Consider the following 17,517-nt stretch of genomic DNA (forward strand, 5'->3'; position numbering starts at 1 on the left):
CACGGTGACTACAACAAACTTGACTGATTTGAAATGCGTGTGTCAGAATTTGGCATCGAGTATATGATGTAGTGTGGCATGGCAAGTTAGTTTCCATGGAGTGCAGGGGGGGGGGGGGGGGCAGTGTTTAAAATATACCTTTTGCATCCCAAGGTCTAATCTGAGTTCCCAGAAGTTTTATTTTTCGCCACTAGGCGGGCGAGAAAGACTTCTGGGAAAAAAGGAACGTATCCCTGTGAGGGAAGTACGTTGCGCTCAGAATCTGAGCGGACACTCCCCTTTCCGGTCTGAAGCACTGTGCATACCATGAAAATAGTCCGAAGGGAATCCAATTCCAAATTGAATTGTAGTAGGCCACCACCGCTCAAGGAGCAATTGTTTCCCTTCCGTCTTATTTAGATGTAGCGCCCACTCCATGTGGAACCCGCCCCAGCTGTCTTTTGATTCGCATTTCATTTGAAACGTAACGCACTGGGCCACGCCCCTGCTGCACAGGATCTGAGGCCAATTTTCCTAGACTACCCAAGGTCTGCCTGCGTTGTGATTCAGTGCTAATCAGGGGCGCTGAAAATCCGATTTCATAACCTCCGAATGTGCCCCCCCTCCCATGCCCACCCAGGTAATAGGTCTCTCTCTCTCTCCGGGAACTCTATATGCTATTATTGGAACTGTGCTGGAGGGGGGGAGGGGAGGAGGGGCAGGCTGGTTATTGATTTCATTAACCCGTTTAGATCTGCGGGCCGATTCTACACAACGTCTTAATAAATCCTATAACATGTACCTTTTCATATCGTGTAGTAATAAGCTACCCCCGGAATTATATACATGCTTTTGGCCGCCAACTCTTAAAATATTTTATCTCAGCTGGGACCCCCAGAAGCAAATATTTTAGTTTAAAAAGAAATTCACTTTAAAATATTAAATCAAGGATTTGCACTATAATAGCCTATTAACAATTTAAAATAAATAGCAGATCTGCAAGATTGTTGCGCTATTTTTTGAATACCGGTATAGCTATAAGTATAATGCATTTTTATTTTGGTTTGACCTCAAATTAAATAAATGACACGCGGACGCGTTCCCGGCCGCAACGCGTTAAGAAGACGTGTGCAGCGCATTACAGAATGATGACTGCTTTCATGTGGGGGTCAACAAGAAATCGATACGAAATTATATTAGAAGCTGGAGCCGGGGTCTGCGGGTGCTGTACGTGTGGTGGCTTGCTGCCTAGCCTGCCTGCCTGCCACCCATGCATCGTATATACCGGACCGGGAAAACCTAGGGGAGAGATTTATCCCTGCGGGGATATTCAGGGGAGGGAGTAGGGTGCACGGGGACTGAACTGAACTGAAAGAAAGACAGACAGAAAAAAACATGGGAGAGAGAGGGAGAAATGAATTGGGGATTAACCATGGCCTTGTCTGTCAGTTCTGGACCAAAGGAGAGAGAGAGAACCTGTGGGGGTGGGTGGACATATAAAGACCACAGAGAGGGGGCTTTACCCTCCACTTGTTCTCCGTTACCCCCCCCCCCCCCCCCCCCCGCCTTCCCTCTCAGCTGGGGTCCCAAATATATATAAGCCCCCTGGCTGTTTTGTCTTGCTGCCACGTCAGCCATGACACTCAGTCACAGCCACACAGAGCGCCTTATAGGTCCACCCTTCATACGATTAACAATCGAAGCCTTGTAGTTTCTACTTCACATGGCGCACCCGAAAATACCTGACGAGAACTGATCTTCAACAAGCTATAACATACAGGGGTCATCAGACAAACGTGTCCATAATGGCAAGTCTTTGGTCTTGTCCGTGGCATTTATTTTATTTTATAATGGAAGACAATGGGACTCAGATTCTGAGAGCGCTGAAAACACATATACATCATAGGAAGGAACACGTTATTCCGACAAGTTCCTTTCCCCTCCATCAGGCGCCCCGGCTGGCCAGGGGGAGGTAGTTTAGAGACCAGGATTCTAAATTAAATTCTTAACCTTTGTCGGCATGGTTGTCAAGACTAGTGCTACAGGCTAAAGGCTCATACCTAGTCTGGATTTTCGGTGGTTAGGTGACCACCGAACTACAACATGACATCACGAGCGACGGTGAGGAGGAAACCACCGCCACCGCTCTAGCCCTTCTCTCTGTTTTTACTCACCACCGCTCAACGTTATTTCAGCTCCGGTGGTCATCAGCTCACCACCGAAAATCCAGACTATGAATGGGCCTTAAGGTGGAGTCTGAGTAGGTGAGTCTTCAGTTTGCGGTGGAAATGTAATCTGCGGTTGTAACCGCAATGGGGTTTCAGCAGTGGTGGAAAGACTATTCACAACACATGTTTTACTTATACGATAAGTAAAAGTATCATCACTGTAATACAGAAATACTCTGTCACAAGTAAAAGTCCAGAATTAAAAACTTGCTCGCTGTGATTCATTGATTAGCTCCGTTTCCATGTTACCAATGCATAGCTTTGGTGGTTAGCACCCTCCGAGGGAGAGAAACAGGCCATACTAGCACTGACTGCACCCTCTGAATAATAGAACAATGATTCTGTTGATCAGAGGAGAAACAACAACACAATATGGTAGAGCATTGCAGAGTGTGTGGGGGGGAGAGGGAGAGGGAGGGAGGGGGGGCTCAATCAAGCCCCCAGTGCAGCTCTCCGACGTTGAAGCACTGGGCCCTAGTGGTAAGAGGTGGGACTGCAGGCCGACCCGTGGTGTTTTATGACTAGGAAACCCCGTAAACTGGGCCCTAGTGGTAAGAGGTGGGACTGCAGGCCGACCCGTGGTGTTATATGACTAGGAAACCCCGTAAACTGGGCCCTAGTGGTAAGAGGTGGGACTGCAGGCCGACCTGTGGTGTTATATGACTAGGAAACCCCATAAAGCATGCAGGGGTTTAACATTGAGCGCCCGTTTGCACTTCCGCACTTCCGCACTTCCACAACCGTTTACTTACGCTTTTGTTTTTCAATTTGGGCACCAACATTTTGGTGCCCAAATTGAAAAAAAAAAGCGTAAGTAAACGGTTCTTCCGGGTGCTTCAAAACGCCACTGAGCAACTTATACTGAAATGAATAGCGGGATGGCGGGGCTATCGCTCCGGTTCAGTCTCTATCCTTTTAATACTCTATGGGAACAATGCGGGTGCTGCTGCTGCTTCACTACCAAGACTAGACGGCAAGACTAACTGTTTCCATTTGGTTTTAATCCAAAATGAGTTAATAGCACAGGCAGAGTCTTCACATACTAGACTAGAGCATGTCTGAAAGAAATTTCGTGTAAATATGAAATAAATGCTTAAACATGTTAGCTATAGGTGTAATGTTCGAGACCACAGAAGTGTTCGAGTGTGGTCGAGAGTGTGTTCGAGATGTCATATCTCAAAAACAGGTGGGTCAAAACGGAACAAGTTACAACCGATATGTCAATTTGAAGCTATTTGAAGCTCGACAATTGAAACATCATCAATGACTCGGTCAGAAACTGTCACATACGTTTCGTTCTTCAAAAGTTAATTTTACTTTTAGAGTGTACAGTATACAAATGGCACTAAACATAATTTGGTTGCATTTGTGCACACTCAAGAGTCACACACAGACCCCCCTCCCGTAGAAAACAAAAACAAAGCGACCCGTAAATATTTGTGTCCGCGACCCCACAAACGGGTCCCCGACCCAGTGTTTGTGAAGCAGTGTCATATAGGCATGCGAGACCTCCCACTAATCCATGACATATATGCAGACGAGCAGCAGGGGTTAATGAGAGCCGTCAGAGCTTGACAGCGTAGCCATGGGAGACAACTGTCACTTTTTTTTTTCTTCTTACATTTCTCAGGAACCAACCAGGGGGCTTCAGGGAGGATCCCACCTCCTTCCCAGCACCAGATGGTTCGTATAATGTTTAGCTCGTATACCACATTTCTTTTCCCCCTCTTCGATATATATCTCTCTAACATAGCTGCAATCGGATGACGATCTAATCTGCGATGAAAGATGAATTGCAGTGTGAAGTAATTGTGAGGCTAATTACGGTCTGATTATTATCAAACGACTTGGAAACGCTCCGTGGAACCGAATAGGTCTCCACTTATGTAGCTTTCCCAAGCTCCGCGCCCGTCCTGCGTGTATGGATATTATTATACATAACATGCTAAAACTACTCCAAAGCACATGACATCAGCGTTATCGTTATCGTCGCGTGGAAACCTTGTATGTCCAAGAGCGTTACTTTACAGGAAAAATAAAATTACCTGTGTTCCGATCATGGATCCAATGCTTGTCATTGGGTTCAATACGTATGAAACCTACAGACGCTTAGCAACTTTCACTTTCCCTTAACCCATTTAGACCTGAGGACGGTTCTACAAATGTCTTCTAAATCCTGACAGTTTTCTGAAAAAACAATGTTTCTATGTCAGTGAGCTTGTAGATCTGCTATTTTGCAATAGCTAAAGTACAACATAATGCTTTTTTTTTATCCCACAATTTATGTAACCCATTTTTCCTAAGCTTTAACCCTGAGCGCTACTCTCCCTCTGCAAACTTGGGGAGAGCCCTGAATGAGCTGTGCTCATGCTTCCTTAGCATTAAATTGCACCTCTAACAAGGTCACACACAACCTGTCGCAATGTGACACGTTGCAAACTTGTATATCGGCCTCTATTGCTGCTTTTGTGCCGCACTGTTGCGTGCAGAAGTAGGGCATTCATTTTACAATAAAATAAAAATAACTAAAGTTGAAATGCGGAGATACAAGGTTACTGCCCGACGGGCGGACCGCATTGAAGATGAGCAGCCGTTGACCTCCGCGTCCGCAGCAATGGAAACATGCCATTCCAATTTACAATTACGGCTCAATTTCCCCCCAACTATAGCCATACAAGTGTCAATTGATGTTAAGCTATCCACGACGACGTACGCAATGATTCCACTGAACTCTCTCTCCTCTTTTTTTCAGCAGTTCTTCCTATATGGCTGATAGAGCCAAACGCAATAACAGTCGGCACTCTCTGTGGCCTTTTTTTTTTCATTCTCTCTTTTCACTGGAACTTTCCACTGATGGGAGAAAAGGTAGAGATATACCAGAGGGGTGGAAGTATTTTTTTTGTTTTTACTATTCGTTAAAGGTATAGTTTAATCTATTACACACCCCACGAAGCCTTGAATTCATGGCTATATGACAATAATTTGATGACCAGCGGAGACTCCATGGAGACTCCTATACCGGATCCACCGTGCCGTCGCTCGTCAAGTTATTGGCTCGATAGCGGTTAAAAAGTCATTTTGTTGGTGAACTATGCCTTTTAGTAAAGGTAGCAATACCACAATATAAAAAAAACAATACACTTGTTACAAGTAAAAGGTTGAACATACTCAAGTAAAGCAGAAGTGCCTCAAAATGTTACTCTAGTAGCCTACTTTACTCGAGTAAACGTACTTAGCTAGTTTCCACCACAGACGAGGGGACAGCGGGTGGAGGTGGAATGGGTGGGTTATGTTGAGGGGCGGGTGGGGGGTGGGGCTCTTAGCTTAAGCCATTTCAACCAATGGAGCCAAGGAGTCTGGAAAAAAAAAGGAGGCGAGTTGAGTGACATGTTAATTGGTGGGATCTGTGCGGACCCCGGCCCGGGGACTCCGGTCCTTATGGGACGGCCAGACGAGACGGGGCTGCGACGGTATGTCTGCTAATCCACCTTTGTCCCCCTATACTGCCCCCCCCCTCTCCCCTCTCCCCTCCACACTCCCACCCTCATGTGTGAAGGAACCTGGGTGTGTCCCGAGGAAGAGAAAATGGGAGTGGGGACAAGAAAGTTCAAGTGAAAACAAGAGGGGGGTCCAACAATGCTGCGGCTGAAGTAATGCTTGTTATTTTGTGTTGTTATTACCGTGCGTTTTGACTTGATTGACGACATTATACAATTTATACCCTCTTATACGTAGCCTATACAGTTACATTATGTAACAAACAGATTGAATATTTAAATGTAGATGTCAGTCGGTATTTGAAATGACAGGCCTGATAATGATCATCATAACGGCATTAACATGGACCTAGAAGATTCTCTGAGAAGTCTTTTGTATCAACTGACCTGTGACCTTTGCACATGCACCGTGATTTGGATTCCATGAAACGACCTATTTGCGATATGGGTGTATAGGAACCAAATGGACCCTTACAGATATGCACCTCTCAGAGTTATGGGGGGTCTGTGGCCTAATAGGCATATTAAAGGTGGGGGTCCTTCAAATGAAAAGGTTTCACGACACAACAGTGTTCATTTCGTCAACCTTTCAACTATGATGAAAGGTGTTCGGCGACTATGTTTGACTAAAATGTTACGGAGGGACTAGTGGAGAAGAGATCCAAAAGACACTTTATTTTATGTTTGGTTGCACTTGGGCGTTGTTGCGCTCTGAAAATAGAAAATCTACTGCTCGGAGGCTGGAAGCCGGGCAAGGAGAGTGATATTTGTTACTGCACATATTTCTACGGGCTATACGGGTGGCACCTGTCCCTGTAGTGTAGGGCGGGAGGAGTTGGACGAAGGCTCTATGTCCTCCTGGTGGGGGCTATACTCACTGGCAGGGGAGTCAGTGCGATACAATAGCAGTGGCAACACGGAAATGTGCATGTGTGGACGAATAACGATCCCAAAAAAGCAACTATACACTGTAGAAACAAGCCCTAAAAAAACAAAACCCACAACTAGCAGTGAGTAATTTCGGGAGCATGTTTCTTCGATGGGTAAAAACATCGAACTCTATAGTGCAATAACTAATAACGGATGGACATTGCACATTATGTCTTCTATCTTAGTCGTGGAATTACTGCAGGCAGGGTTGCCCTTTGTCTGCAATCCAATTTATGTAAATTCTAGCACTGCATATTACTAAAAATGAATGAATTACACGTATCAATATATGAGAGGAAGCGTGGTCTGCCCGTGGAGTTTAAACCCAAGTAGCATTAGTCTGCTGTTTGGTGGCGATTAAATTAAATTAACTATAGCATTAGAAATGATATAATTTGGTAAATGTGCAGGTCCTGAACTGAATTTACACACTGGAGCAATCTGTGTTGGTTGCTGTGAATGTAGGCAAAAAGAGCATATTCCACCAAAAGATACTGTAGGTGGAATAAATAAATACCTGACCCTGTAAAATCACAGTGTATACTTTGGGTACAAATAACATTCAAGTGCAATAAAAACCAAGGGACATAATGAGATGTCTAATAGAATTAGTCTGATATAGCTTTCAGGATAAAATACAGCACAGCTAAAGCATCCATGTCAATACATACTACAGTTCCAGACATGATACTATCTGGCCTATGATTTTCCCTTTTAACCTTTGAATGTAAATTTCCCTGCAATAATGAATCTTGTCAGTATTAAAGTGCATAGTGTACGTGATATTTAATGTTAAAATAAGTGTTAAAAAGCTATATATTCTGATAATAATAATTAGGATACCAATTTACAATGTAGGCATTTATTATCCAGAGTGACTTACAATTAGGCATGGTAAATAATCACATAAATAGTGCAGAGAGAACATAGTGCATCAAGAAACTAGCATACCTGGTAAACCTTGAACCTACACCATCGGTGTAATCAATATGCTATATAAATAGCATTCTGTACATTTGAAACAATAGGACAATGATACAAAGAATGAACGTAGCATCTGTTATCTACTGCATCTAAATCACATTATTATTTGTGGTCTGAAAACAGGAAACAAGTGACCAAGACACTGCATAGTATGGGTACTATGCCTCTCTCGGTCAATCGTCAGCAATCAAAATAAAAGGTGACAAAGAAAGTACAGGGAGAGTGAAGTGCTATAGGGGGCGAGGTGGAATCATAAGAGGGGTACGATTACGGTGGAGAACTGGAAGTGAGTCTGCAGTTCTGACTGCAACAGGGAGTTTGGGAGCCTAGGACGTGAAGAGCCTCGTCCAGGGTGTTTTAGGGAAGGCTCGTACATCATCCTGCATGTGTCACCTGATCTACAGTAAGTTAGTGAGAGGTGTTGTAGGGTTGGATCCAGGCCTTAAAGGCATGGGGGTGCCATGCCTTATATGACAACACATTGCAGATGGTTGACGATGGTGGTAATGAAAAGGGAGTAAGTACATCAGGGGCAATAGGCTGGCAGACCATTCCGAGGAAGGTATATATATATATATATATCTGAGATATATTGTCACAGTGTGACTCAGGAGATGTATGACCCAATTGCAAAACATGATATACGGTATTCTCCAAAACAAAGGAACACAAGAGGAGAATACAATGAATGCTAGGGGGGCCATAACTAGGACTGAACACTATAACAACAATCTGGCAGGGAACACAAGGGACTGAGGGTTTAAATGGACAGTGTTAACCAGACACAGGTGACACTCAAAGACAGTCAACACGGGGATTGGCTAGGAGAATAACAGGACACAGGTGGATACAACTCAGAATCACAGGGAGGTTAGACAAACAGTAACTAGTTAAAACAGGACACACTAGGACACCACTGCATAATACAGTATACAACAGACAGATCATGTCATATAATAGGGGTAATAGAGATGATAGAGGGAGAGCAGGCTCTAGATATATAACGGTACAGTAAGTAGTAAGTAAGTAAGTAAGTAAGTAAAAGTTTAAGGGTGGGCGAGTTTAGGTGGAGAGAGATATATATAGGGGTAATAGAGAGATTAGAGGGAGAGCAGGCTCTAGAGAACACTATATATATATATATATATATATATATATATATATATATATATATATATATATATATATATATATATATATATATATATCCAATACATTACCAGCTCTATGAGTAAGAGAAGGAGATGGGGAGAGGTCAGACGAAGACAGAAGAGACTTCTCCCATAGTAGTATGAGGGGGGTGCCAAGAGCCCAAATGGACCTGAGGGACGATAGAGCACAAGGATGGAATAGAAAGGAACATGCTGTGCAGTATATAAAGAGTATGGGATTCAAATGTGGAAAGAGAAAGATGAGAATGATTCGTGACAGAAATTCCACATGAGGGATATATAAGTAAACCGCCTCAGCCTGAGCCCTGAGGGATGTGGGTGAAGTTGTATAGGGACCTGAGCCGACCAGCAGGAGTATCAGTGTTATGTAATGCATGACCTGGCATCTGTCTACATAACAAATTACATTAATAACATGTTTAGCCTTTGCATAAGCCTGCAAGGTCGACGAGGCTAGGGCAAGTGCTACGGGCTAAGGTGGGAATCTGAAGAGATGAGTCTTCAGACTGCGGCTGGAAGATTGAGAGTGAGTATGCACCCTGCAGTTCTAATTGCAATTGGGAGTTCATTAGTTTGGCAGCCAGAAAGAAAAAGACTCTGGGACATGCCGAGCGTGTTTTAGTGAATGTTCTATACCTGCTTGCCAGTTTCAGAGACCTCCTTCCACACAGATGGAAAGATAAGGTCAGAGTGACAAGGAAATTATCACCTATAGGATAATAATAGGAAAGAGTAGGACTTGTGGTAAAGCACAAATAATATGATAATAATAGATTGATACCGTACAACCCCCAAGGAGGCAGGTGTTCTCCAAGTTGTCTCTTAAAAGTCTTTGGAGTACTGGGCCAGGATGACTGGGTATTTGAGAGGATCTATGTAACTTTGGACGGCACAATGCAGCCGACAACTCTCTAGATTGGTCACTTAAATCGTCTGGGCTGTCACAGGGTCACATCAAAAGCCCACATGGGTCTACTGAATGAAGCTCCCCACCCCACAACCACCCCTGGTCCAAATAAGGTCAGTCCAAGGTAGCTGCAGACAATTCGACAACATTGTCTTCAAAAATCATCAACAAACCGAAGCGTGATGTCACGGTACCCTCAGTACTTTATTTTCTCATCGTCTGTGAGTATAATTACGGTGGGTGGATCACGGTGATGGCAGATGAATGCTTAATGTGTGACGTCAGCGCTCAATTCTAACACAGATACATCTTATAGATAGGCTAGACTATATGACTAGAATCACTTTGACGGTGGAATTCATCGTTGCTTGAGACTTTGACAGTAGAATTATTTGGTACTTGAGACTTCAGTGAAATTCATCCTTACTTGAGACTTTAACAGTGGAATTCATTGTTACTTACCAAAGACTTGGACCTGGACAAGAAATAGCAAAAGGCCAAAAGATATAAAGAGACAGAGACATGCCTCTTCTTTACAGAAAACCATTCATGAGACAGAAACCTCCAGCTGATATCAGGCCGGAAGAAGAAGTCTTCCTCTGCAAGACAACTCATGAGATCTTCAGAACATATGCTGAGTTCGCTGAGAGGGCCATTCTGTGTAACAGTCTGGTGTGGAGCTGTTCTCTGACCAAGAAGCCTGGCCTGACGTACCAGGAGGCTGTGGACAGTGAAAGGCGGGCCAGACAGAACCTCCAGAGTTTCCCCTCTGCGCTGGTCCTTCCTCTGCTCCACCTGTCGTCTCTGACTCGACGGACCCATCTTGACGAGCTCTGTGAAGACGTGTACAGCTTTGCCAAGAAGAGATACTTCCCCGGAGAGATCGTGGATGTCACCGGACACAATGGAGCGAAGTGTTTGTGCGAGATCTTGGAGGTTCAGTCCGCGTCATCATGTTGTAACGGCCTGGCGTCATTGACAATGGTTGTCAATGGCAACGGTAAGCAATCGCCTGATGGAGACTCCGTCGTCATTAGCAACAGAGATGAATGTACACCTTGCCTACACGTCAACAGGAAGACAATGAAGTTTCTGAGCCCTGCTGTGTTCAGGTACAAGGTGAAGCTTGTTAAGGCAGATGACAGCGCTCCGTTTGTCACTGAGGGCAAAAAGATCAAGCGCAAGAAGAACCTCCGCCTGTCCAGGGAGGTACTGAAGCTGTTGTTAAAACAACACTGTGAGAAACACGGCGGAATCATGAGACTTAAGCCATCCACTGTGTCTAAGTTTGGCCTATCAGACCAGACCTTCTCTCAGTTCTTTCCTGACGAGCCGCTTCACTTCCCCTGCAGTTCCCAAGCCAAGGGACGCGGCCAACGCCTTGGGCTCAGCTCAGCTGGACCAGCGAAGAAGGACAATACAATGTCCTCTGCCAAGAAGAAGGAGAGCACAATGTCCTCTGCCAAGAAGGAGGACAGCACAATGTCCTCTGCTAAGAAGAGATATGACACAACAGCCTCTGCCAAGAAGAGGGAGCGCATGGAGTTGAGGGCGAAAATGATGTCCTTTGCCAACAACAAATACAAGGTGAAGAGAGAGAAGGTGGACGTACAAGAGGCCAGGATGAGTGAGAAGGACATGGGAAAGGAGGAGCGTCAGAGGGAGGGATTAAAGAGGCGGTTTGAAGAGGAGAAACCGAGAAAGAACGAGGGAATGAAGAGGATGAAACTAGAGGAGATGGAACAAGATAAGATGATGGAGAAGATTCCCTACGCCTACGAGAAACAGAGGAAAAAGGAGAAAAAGGAGAAAAAGGAGAGAGTGAAGCTGGTAAGGGAGATGAAACAAGGCCAGTTGATTGAGTCCTCTGCCAACAAGAAACAAAGGAAGAAGAAGGAGAGAATAAAGCTGGTCAATGGGACGAAAAAAAATATGTTGAAGAAGACAATGTCCTTGGCCAACGAGAAACCAAAGAAAAAGGAGCAGTACCTAATGGAGCTGGAGGACATGGAACGAAAGATGTTGAAGAAGGAAGAAAAGGAGAGACAAGAGGAGCAGGAGCTAACGAAGCTGTTGAAGAAGTTGGAACGGGAGCAGTTGAAGGAGCAGAAGATGATGTCCTTGGCCAACGAGAAACAGAGGAAGGAGCAGGAAAGAATCAAGCTGGAGAAGGACATGGAACGAAAGAGGTTGATGGTGGAAGGAAAGGAGAGAAAAGAGGAGCAGGAGCTAACTAAGCTGTTAAAGGAGTTGGAACGGAAGCAGTTGAAGGATCAGAAGATGATGTCCTTGGCCAACGAGAAACAGAGGAAGGAGCAGGAAAGAATCAAGCTGGAGAAGGACATGGAACGAAATAGGTTGATGGTGGAAGGAAAGGAGAGAAAAGAGGAGCAGGAGCTATCTAAGCTGTTAAAGGAGTTGGAACGGAAGCAGTTGAAGGATGAGAAGATGCTATCCTTGGCCAACGAGAAACAGAGGAAGGACCAGGAACGAATCAAGCTGGAGAAGGACATGGAACGAAAGAGAGAGGAGAGCAAAGAGGAGCTGGAGCTAAATAAGCTGCTAAAGGAGTTGGAACAGGAGCAGTTGAAGGAGGAGAAGGTGATGTCCTTGGCCAACGAGAGACAGAGGAAAAAGGAGGAGCAGGAAATAATTAAGCTGGAGAAGGAGATTCAACAAAATAAGTTGAAAGAGGAGAGGTTGTTGTCCTTGGCCAATGAGAAACAGAGGAAAAAGGAGGAGCAGGAAAGACTCAAGCTGGAGAAGGAGATGGAACGAAAGAGGTTGAAGGAGCAGGAAAATGCGAGAAAAAAAGAGGAACAGGAACTAATGAAGTTGGAGAAGAAGTTGGAACAGGAGAAGTTGAAGGCAGAGAAGATGATGTCCTTGGCCAACGAGAAACAGAGGAAAAAGGAGGAGCAGGAAATAATCAAGCTGGAGAAGGAGATAGAACGAAATAGGTTGAAGGAGGATGAAAAGGCGAGAAAGAAAGAGCAGCAGGAGCTAATGAAGGTAGAGAAGGAGATGGAACGAAATAAGTTAAAGGGGAACATGAAGTCCAAACAAAATGTTAGGACAGAGAAAGAGGATCGTCAGAAGGAGGAGTTAAGGGTGAGGCTTGAAGAGGAGAAACGGAGGAAGAAGGAAGCGAAGGAGATGGAACGAGATAAGTTGAGGGAGGAGAAGAAGAGGCATGCAGAACAAATTAAGCTATGGAGCAAACCCAGAGAGGACATGGAGTGTGACGACCTCAAGGAGTTGCCGTGTCCAGTTCCCGTTCACACCAGAGTCCCAGCCGAGCTGTTTGGAGACGTTCTGATGGTTCAAGAGTTTTTATGCACATTTGAAGATTTCTTCGACCTCAAAAAAGAGTTCCCTGATGGAGTCTCACTGGAGGTTCTGGAGGAGGCGTTGGTGGGTTCGGACCCAGAAGGCCCTCTGTGGGAGTTGTTGTTCTTCTTTCTGTCTGCCATCTTCCAGGCTCAGACGGAGGAACTGGAGGATGCCCAGGCTGCAGAGCTGCAAGAGGCTCGTAAGAGTGAGCCCACCAATTCAGCCATCGGCACTGTCGCCTCACTGGCTGCTGCCTGGTCTCAACAACACCAGGGTTGCAATATTAAAAAGTTGGAAATAAACAGTTATACTGTGTCTGAGATACTCCGTCTCCATATCCTGTCCTCGGGGGCTGACTGTGACCACGGCAACGCCTTGTTCCGTTGCATGAAGCAGGGAGGATTTGTGTCGGATGATGACCCATGTGTCGAACTCCGAACGGATTATCCTGCCCTCCTGGAACGACTAGCGCGTACCGTCGTGTATGACCTGACGCCAGGAGAGAAGTTAACCATCCTTCAGGCTTTGTGCGGGAAGCTGTTGACTTTGGTCAAGACTAGACACTTTATTGTAGAGAACACAGACAAAAAAAGAATGGCCAAACAGGAGCTGAGGGAAATCCGAGCGGAACACCATCGAAGAGACCGAGAGGCTGCACAGAAACTGAGAGAACAAGCTGAGCTCAGAAAGAAAGAGCTGAAAGAAAAACTGAAAGAAGACGGAAACGGCAATGAGCATCCAGAGAGTCTTTCAGAACACAGCACTGAAGATGAGGATGAATACAACTCTAACCATAAGGCAGATGGTTCAGACCAGAACGAGACACATCTGGTGGTCTCCTCCACCTCTGCGCTCGTCAGTCTCACGGCTGAAGAGCTGGAGGAGGAACAGCGGAAGGTGAAAGAGCTGCAGGATCGTATCCAGAAGGCTTCCCGTTGTACATCGCTCGTTCCCCTGGGCAGAGACAGACTCTACAGGCGATACTGGCTTTTCCCTTCCGCCTGTGCTCTGTTTGTGGAGGATGATTACTTTGGTCTGACCGAGGACATGCTGGGACCACACCCTGCATCTCCATCACAGGATGGACAGATGGAGGATGAAGGACAGCGGGACACACAGGTGGACACCCACAGCCCCACCTCCGTCCCAGCCGGTGGCCTGCCAGTCACCCGCTCCAACCGGTGGGCCTTCTACAGCTCGGTGGAGGAGGTGAAGCAGCTGATAGAGGCGTTGAATCCTCGAGGTCACAGAGAGAACGGCCTCAAGGAGGCGCTACAACGTGAGAAAGACAGAATCACACCGACACTGAGCAATGCTACTGCTGACAGATACAATTACACGGCCAAAGCCCCAGAACCCCTTGCTCCGGCTGAGAGCTTCGTCGAGAGCCAACTCAGAGACATGCTGTTGGACATCGAGGGCAGAATCTACGAAGGGAATCTGGGAGTGCTGAAAGTAACGGAGAGAGAGACTTGGAGATTGGCACTGGAGAGAGGACAGCGTGAACTGCCGGCCGCTGACGGCAGGAAGAACGGAGAGACGAACCGAGGAGAGGAGATGGAGGTGGGCGACTCTCAGCCAGTGAGTAGTGCCGTCAGCTGCCTTCGCCACGCCCTGTTTCAGATAGAACAGGGAATCGAACGCAGGTTCCTCAAAGCTCCTCTGGGCAGTCAGAATTCCAAGAACGACAAGAAGAATGGTCATGACAGGAAGAAGAACGACGGTGACGGTGACAATGGTAGCGGTGCCAGTGGTGAGATGGTCTTGGAACGTTGGAGAGAGTCCCTGCAATCCTGCTCCAGTCTTTCCCAAGTGTTTGTCCACCTGTCCACGTTGGACAAGAGCATCATCTGGGCAAAGTCTCTGCTCAACACTCGTTGTAAGCTGTGCAGAAGGAAAGGAGACGCGGAGACCATGCTGCTGTGTGACGGATGCGACCGAGGACATCACCTGCAGTGTCTGAGACCCAGACTGAAGTCTGTCCCGGACGGAGACTGGTTCTGTCTGGATTGTCGTCCCAAGCAGCGCGTCGTCCAACCCGTGTCCTCCCGTAAGCGCTCCTCCACTGACGAGGAGGTGGAGGAAGACGATGAGGACGAATCTGAGGAGGACGATGAATCTGATGAGGAATCTGAGGAGTCGGAGGAGTCTGATAACGGAGAGTCGTCAGCGGAGGACGAGGAGCCAAAGAGCAGCAGAAAGAGGTCTGTCACAGTGCCCCCAAAGTTGCCCCTGTCCTCCAAGTCGGCCAAACGGGGACCCAAAGGTCAACCGTCCAGAAACGGCAGCTCTGCCCGAAAGAACTCTTCAGCTTCCAAGTCTTCGGGCAAAAGGCCAAAGCCCCCCTCCGCCTCGTCGAAGCGGCGCCTCGTGTCCAAGGGCAGACCGGCTCCCCGTGCTGGGGTTCGAACTGCCAGGACACCCACCTCCACACCGAGAGGCTCCCGGAAGAAAGCGGCCGCCGGCGGCTCTCTGTCTCGTAAGCCACCTTCCAAACGCTCCAGGATATAAACCCAATACACCCGTCTGCCCTGTCCTGGTCTCCCTCCTTTTTTCTTCCTAAAGCAGGCAAATATAGCAGTTGCCTGTCAAAGTGGCAGGACCCCCCCTCAGCCCTACAGACAGGTGTAAAGAAAAGCATGCACACCTCACACCCTAACCCTACCGACTGATCCTATTTGATTGTGTGCACAAACAAAAAAATAGTAAAGGTAAAACAAAATGTAACAATAAAAATAATAAAAAGAGAAAAGAAAAGATAGGAATAATCACTTTGTTGTATTTCAGATAATTATTTGTAGTAATTACATTATTTATTTTGTATTTTATTTATTGAAAATACCTTGCACAGGATAAGATGCCCAAACCTCTACCCCAAGATTTGTGATATTCATATGCAGGTCCATCTCAATTAATTAGAATATTGTGTAAAAGTTAATTTTATTCAAAAAGTGAAACTTTCATATATTCTCAATTCATTGTACATAAAGTGAAGTATTTAAAACTTTTTTGTTTCAATCTTGATGATTATGGTGTATAGCTCATGAAAATCAAAGAACAAATGACGTTTTCAGGCAGCACTTGTGGGCACCTGCCCACAGAGCCAAAACTACTAGTAATTGGTGTACTGACCATGGTATTGTGCTTAACTGACCAGCCAACTGGCCTGAACTGAACCCCACAGATAATCTAGGTTGTATTGTCAAGAGGAAGGTGAGACTCAACAATACAAATTAATTTAAGGCTGTTATCAAACAAACCTGGGCTTCCATAACACCTCAACAGTGGCTGATCACATCCATGCCACGCCACATTGATGAAATAATTTGTTCTAAAGTATAGCCCAGAACAAGTATTGACTGCATACATTAATATACTTTTCAGATGGTCGACGTTTAAACAAATATTTTTTTATTGGTCTCGTAAAATATTCAAATTTGTTGAGATAGGATTTTTAAATTGACATGAGCTGTACGCCATAATCATCAAGATTAAAACAAAAAAAAAAGTTTTAAATACCGGTACTTAATTTTATGCACAATTAATTGAGAATACAATACACAAACTTACACTACGACTACAGCCCACTAATGCAATCCTCAGCCCATATCCATCCACCCATCCATCTATCCATCAATCTTCAAGACGTTCCAAGGCCAGTTTGGCGATATCCCCCCCATCTGGTCCTCGGTCTGCCCGTTGGTCTCCTTCCAGTGGGATGTGCAAACCAGGACCTCCCTAAGGAGACACTCGGGAGGCATCCTTATAGATGCCTGTCTAATGTCTAATCTATTTTTTTAAAGGTATTGTCCTAAAGGAGCCTGCACCACTTCCTCTGAAAGAAACGATTTTTTTCCCCTCTTTTCAGAGTGACAATTTAGTGGGAATCATCCCTCTCAACTCATCCAATATCCAAAAAGTGGATGACAGGCTCGGCTGATATTTCGTGAACAAGCATAACCGTAATCATATCTCCTCTGTGTCTCCTACCTACAAACAGTATATACCGGTACTAGAGTTGGTCACTGCAAATGTCGGAATCTTCATATATACACAATAACATTTTCAACTTTATTTTGTAAGGACACCAGCCTGAGCACATGGAAATCCAAGGTGAGATCCGACCAAGGATTTGTATTATATTCCTTATATTATTTCCGTAAAGTTAACAAAGTCATACTTGTGTGAGGTGACGGGCGCATTTGAGGGCACACACACAACCTGTACTGATCTCCATGTATGGGAATCAATTGCTGTATGGATCTCCATATAAGATAATCCATTTCTGCATTGATCTGCATATGAGAATCCATTTCTGCCGTGATCTGCATATAAGAGAATCCATTTCTGCGTTGATCTGCATATCGATTTCTGCATTGATCTGCATATATGAGAATCCATTTATTGCGAACGCAGTGAGCACTTACTATGAGACCTAGCAGATCATGTCTGTGTGTGTGTGTGTCTGTCTGTCTGTCTGTCCGTGT

General features: G+C 45.5%; 1 protein-coding gene across 1 annotated transcript; it reads left to right on the plus strand.

The window, feature by feature from the left end:
* Nucleotides 1–10,219: 10,219 nt before the first annotated feature.
* On the plus strand, nucleotides 10,220–15,541 carry LOC308320249 (bromodomain adjacent to zinc finger domain protein 1A-like; the record flags this gene model as incomplete). The annotated part of the gene is made up of 1 exon (XM_080770567.1): nucleotides 10,220–15,541. The coding sequence occupies one exon, from the start codon at nucleotides 10,220–10,222 to the stop codon at nucleotides 15,539–15,541; it is 5,322 nt and encodes a 1,773-aa protein (XP_080626693.1).
* Between the last annotated feature and the right edge of the window lie 1,976 nt (nucleotides 15,542–17,517).

This window comes from Protomyctophum bolini (genome assembly GCF_963924005.1).
Source record: "Protomyctophum bolini genome assembly, chromosome: 8".
NCBI classification, from domain to species: Eukaryota; Metazoa; Chordata; class Actinopteri; order Myctophiformes; family Myctophidae; genus Protomyctophum; species Protomyctophum bolini.